The sequence below is a fragment of the Mesitornis unicolor genome, unplaced genomic scaffold (assembly GCF_000695765.1).
Source record: "Mesitornis unicolor isolate BGI_N332 unplaced genomic scaffold, ASM69576v1 scaffold3615, whole genome shotgun sequence".
Taxonomy (NCBI): Eukaryota; Metazoa; Chordata; class Aves; order Mesitornithiformes; family Mesitornithidae; genus Mesitornis; species Mesitornis unicolor.
The window spans coordinates 42133-47274 of record NW_010183319.1 but is presented as its reverse complement, the minus strand read 5'-3'; the positions used below and the strand labels follow the sequence as shown (position 1 = coordinate 47274).

Below are 5142 nucleotides of genomic sequence, written 5' to 3'. Positions count from 1 at the left end.
TCAACCCTCGCTCTTTGTCTTTGCTTGGCTTCACCCTTCCTCCGGTAGCTCTCACTGCTCTGGCCACAGACTTCCTTTAGGTCAGCCCAGCTGCGGCCGCAACACAACTTGCAGTCAAGTCGCAAACACTCTTGTGCCATTCAGACTGCCCCGGCGGAGCGAAATGCCAGCCAGAGACTGATGGCCCGCTCAGGTAAGATGCTTTCGGCCAACCGCCCTTCATTTGTCCGGGTAGCCCAAATAAAAAGACGGAGCGACTCCCCGGGATCTGCTTTCTGCCCTTGATTCAAAACTGAAAACCTCGGGGGTTTGCAGAGCTGGAAGTAAAGGCAGGATTTGGATCTGTAGGATATGGATAACGAAAAAATAAATGAATAAAGGAAGAAATTAGGGAGGAATTTCTTCTTTTACCCTGATCTGAATTCAGGGGTTGGTTGGTTTGGTTTTTTTAAACGCTGCTCCCGCTGAGATGTTTCCTCTCAGCATCCATGGCAAGGAGAGAGGCTGTGGCACCACCTGCGGCTGCGGCTGAGCATCCCCTCCATCAGCCAGACGTGACAGGAGAGTCCCTCGGTGGTGGGAGTCTAAATCTGCTCCCTGCTCTTGGGGGGTTCATGACCTTCCTGGGTAAAAATACACGAATGAACTTTTCTGAGTCCTCTTTCCAGCCTGGCTGATGCTGAGGCTTTGTCTGCTGAATTAAAACCTAGTGTAGGTGTCACATAGCTGCTCCCCCACCTAGGGAGGGGGCCTGACTGCTTCAGAGTCTCCCCTCCACTAGCAAGCACTAAACCAGTTCCTCCTCCAAGCATGTGTTTTGCCTCTCCTGGCTCAGTGTAACTTTGCAGGTAGTTGGTTTTTTGGACTTTTTTATTGTTGGTTTTGTTTTCCTGTGGTTCCTTCATGGAGAATTTGGCTTGGACAGGAGCAGTGTTGTGCTTCGGTGGTAGCTTTTACCAGCATCAGTGGGCATCCAGATGGGTGAGCTGAAGGGGAAACACAAGTGGAGTGACTAAATCTGAAGTAAATTTCCTTGTTATAACTGTCCTCTGAAATCTGAAATAGCTGCCCACTTTATTTACCACTCTGATCGCTCTCCTCTGAGGAGCTGCAAACTACATCGCAGTTGTGCTTGGATGTTGATACTCCACATCTCCCGTCACTTGTCCCCTGACCCATGGCATTCCCCCTGCACCTCGGTGACAGGCTCCCCAGGGACTCATCTTCTCGCCCACAGCAACCCAGACCTCCAGGGACAGATTTCATCAACAACCCATATCCTTGCTGACAGCCTGCCCCGAAGCTGATAATTCTGGAAGCAGCACCTTCAGCCACCAGTACCACCAGTAAAAGCCTGCCCAGCCACACATGCTCTCATTGACAGTCATCTCCAGCACTGCTGTCTTCCTTCTCCCAGTCTGCCTGGCTCTTTTCTCCCCTTCAGTTCAGTCTTAATAGGAGATGTTGCTCACATCTCTATTGGCCCTGATTTTGTTGAGTTTTTTTCTAATGGAAATACATAGGACCCAGACCCTGCTGTCAGTTCAACCTTCTTGAAAAGGACAAAGTCACTTGAGGTTTCCATGTCTCACTTCTCCAGCTGCCCACTGAGGACACCACTGATGTGTCTTCCCCCGTACATGGAGGCCTGCCAATACAAAGCAGCACATCCCAGTTTGCAAATGGTGCCCAGTTTGGTTTTCTGATAGATCTTGAGGATTTTAGTTGCTGCACAGTCACTCCTCAAAAATGAGAATAATTACAACAATTACCACAAAGTGGATTAATATATCTGCCCATCACAGGGGAAATTACCCTGTTCCTGCTCTCTCTGCTGGAGTCCAGCTGGGCCTGTGGCTTCAAAGGTCTCGGATTCAGCCTCCCATGGAGCAGCCAAGGTGCCACCCGTCATGTTTACATAGCGAACACAGCAGGTGGAGAAGAAATAATGACTTAATAATTTTCCCTTTATTTTTTTTTCCAGTCCAGCAATCCAAGTCTCCAGGAATGTCAGGGAAGCCCCTTCAGGAGATCAGAGGAGGCAGGAGATGGAGTTACAAACATTGTGTCTGCAAGCTGGGGTGGAAGGAGGCTGAGAAATGAGGAAGACCACAGGCTCCTTGTTGGCCCAGAGCTGGCTTAGAGCAGCAACACCCTTTCCCTTATGGAGAATGAAGCTCATCTGTTAAAGCACACTTTGATGTGTGTGCTCTGATGGTTTTTGTGTCTCCTCAAACAGTCCATTCCCATAACACTGTGGCTTTTTTGTCCCTGCCAGCGCTGCTGCCATGAAGAACTTGGTTAAGTGTGTGGTACTAAAGATGCACCCATGTCAAGAGTGCGGCAAATCCTTCAGCAAGAAGGGGAACCTGAAGAGACACCAGCGGATCCACACAGCAGAGGAGCTCTTCACTTGCGGGGAGTGCGGGAGGCGCTTCACCACCCGGGGCCACCTCGCAACCCACCAGAGCATCCACACGGGAGAGAGACCCTTCTGCTGCGGGGAGTGTGGGCGCTGCTTCCGCCTGGAGATCTGCTTGGCCGCCCACCAGAAGAGACACACCAAAGGTGGTCCCTACCTCTGCGCCCACTGCGGCAAGAGTCTGAGCACAAAGATCTACTTCAATATCCACATGCGGACGCACACGGAGAAGAGGCCCTTCGCCTGCACTGAGTGCGGGAAGAGCTTCGTGAAGAAGGGCACCCTCACTGCCCACAAGGAGATCCACAAGAGAGAGAAGCCCTTCAAATGCCCTGACTGCAGTAGGTGCTTTGGGCAAAGTGCCACGCTGCTGGCCCACCAGAAGATACACCTCCGTGGAGGGCCTTTCATTTGTACGGAGTGTGGAAAGAGCTTGAGCACCAAGAGGTATTTCAACGTCCACCAGAGGAACCACGCTAAGCAAAAGCTGCTTGAGGGACACATCAATGATGTATCTCTCCAGGTCATCCAGGTTAAAGAGGAGCCTGATATTGCCTTCACATCAGAGGAGAAGATGTTGGAGAATATGTCCCATGAAGCAGATGTAGCCCAAGGGTGTATCATACCTAAAAACCTATCTAATCCAAAAAGCCCTCCTTGGAAATCCCAGATGAAGGAAGAACCAGAACCATGCATTGGTGACACAGAAAACATTACTGCACTAGCCTGTCAGAAACTTTACATCAAGGAAGAGCCACCAGAAAACCTGGCCTATGGAAAGCTCTTTGATCCAAAGATCCCACTGATGGCTTTACAGTGGATACAGCTTAAAAAGGAAGAAGATGCTGATGGGTGGCATGAACAGGAAATCCCCATATCCAGTAACCAGATGCTCCATGTGAAGGAAGAACCACAGGAAAGCATTGAATTTGGGATGTATCATGGGCAGAAGCCAAACTTCAATGCTATCCAGAGGATCCAGATTAAAGAGGAACCCAGTGAGGAGGCCAACCACCAGGAAAGCCAGAGCCCAGGGAGGAAGCAGAAGAAATGCTATGAGCCCATCAAAGAGGAGATGCTGGAAAACCGGGAGAAATCCACATCCAAGAAAGATCCCTCAGCAAAAGGAGCTCCCAAGGGTGAACGGATATTCCCCTGTCCCGAGTGTGGGAAGAGTTTCAATCAGAAATCCAACCTGACCAGACACAGGAAGATTCACACCAGTGAGGGGCCGTACAAGTGCGGCGAGTGCGGGGAGAGCTTCCGCATGAACCGCAAGCTGATCCGCCACCAGCGCGTCCACATGAGCGAGCCCTTCAAATGCGCCGAGTGTGGGAAGAGCTTCACCCAGCGGTCGAACCTCGTTCGGCATCAGAGGATTCACACCAAGGAGGAGCCCTACCAGTGCCCTGAGTGCGAGAAGACCTTCAACCAGAAGGCCAACCTCTTCCGCCACCAAACAATCCACGTCCGCATGGGGCCTTGCAAGTGCACCAAGTGCGGGAAATGCTTCCCCCATAAGCGCCACCTGATTAAACACCAGCTGCTCCACTCCCGAGGTGGGGCCTACAAGTGTGGGGTCTGTGGGAAGCGCTACCGGCTAAAGAAGTACCTGAGGAGACACCAGAAAATCCACGCACGGGAAGGAACCGCTCCCTGTGCAAAACGGGGGGAGGCCACAAGGACTGGCGGTGGACCCCACCACACTGAACAGGGAGCACTGGCTCCCATAAAGAGTGAAGAGGAGAGTTGAGCAGGTGTGGTGCTTGCTCCTGGGTGAAAGTCCTTTGGGAAAGGGGAGGGATGGAGACAAACTCTGCTCACCTTATACGTGCAGAATCTGGGAGAAAAAGGTCAACCTGAGGGGACAGTGGGGTCGAGGGGGCAAAGCACTGCTGAAAACCAGTCCTCTGCAGCTTGGGATATCCTCTGCTTACAGCTGTGGGATGGGGCTGGAGAGCCAAGCCTCCTCAGACCACTTGGAGATGTAGAGTTAAAAGCTTGGCATCCTTTGTAATGGTATGTTTGTGTGTCTAAAGATTTCCAAAGCTGTGAATGCAAAAATGGTCTTGTGTGGGCAATATATACCCAGGAGAACAGGACAGGATTTATTTTTATTGCATTACTGTGTTTCTGAGAGAACAGAAGGGAAGCTCTCCCAATTAGGCAAGAGTTTAAAGCAAGGGCCAACTCTTCTTCTCCCTCAGGACTGATGAACCCTTATCAACTGGATGGTCCATATTTGGGAGAAACTACTGCCAGCCATAGCAGAGTTTTAAGCCTTCACTACCCCAACCCAAGCTCCCAGATTGGTTTGAGCCAGGTCCCTAAAAATAAGTTATGCAAAATCAATGACTATTTTTCCAAATTAGCTCAAAGGCCAGCAGATTGTATTCTGGTTTGTGTCCCCACAACCCCACTGCGTGGATATAAGTGAGAACAACTTTTCTTAGCATTGAGTTTTCCATCTCTGATGAGCAGGTGGCTTTGACACTACAAGGCCCAGAGACATCAGTGACTTTTCCAGCTTGAGTGACACCAGTACTGGTTCTTAGCCACCTGTTTTCTTACCTGTTACCATGAAGCTTTTGGTAGGATATTGACTTTATTGAGCATGATTTAGGGAGTTCAAATAGGAATAGCTGAAGAAGTCTTCAGTCTTTATGGACTAGAGAACTGGAAATTATTTCCCTATTGGGATGTTTTCCCTTCCTCTCCCT

At 50.3% G+C, this 5142-nt stretch overlaps 1 protein-coding gene across 1 annotated transcript; it reads left to right on the top strand.

Moving 5' to 3' along the window:
- The first annotated feature begins 2321 nt into the window (after positions 1 to 2321).
- Positions 2322 to 4175, top strand: LOC104540304 (zinc finger protein 260-like). The gene has a single exon (XM_010184075.1). It carries the CDS (start codon positions 2322 to 2324, stop codon positions 4173 to 4175), a length of 1854 nt encoding a protein of 617 aa, XP_010182377.1.
- The last annotated feature ends 967 nt before the right edge of the window (positions 4176 to 5142 follow it).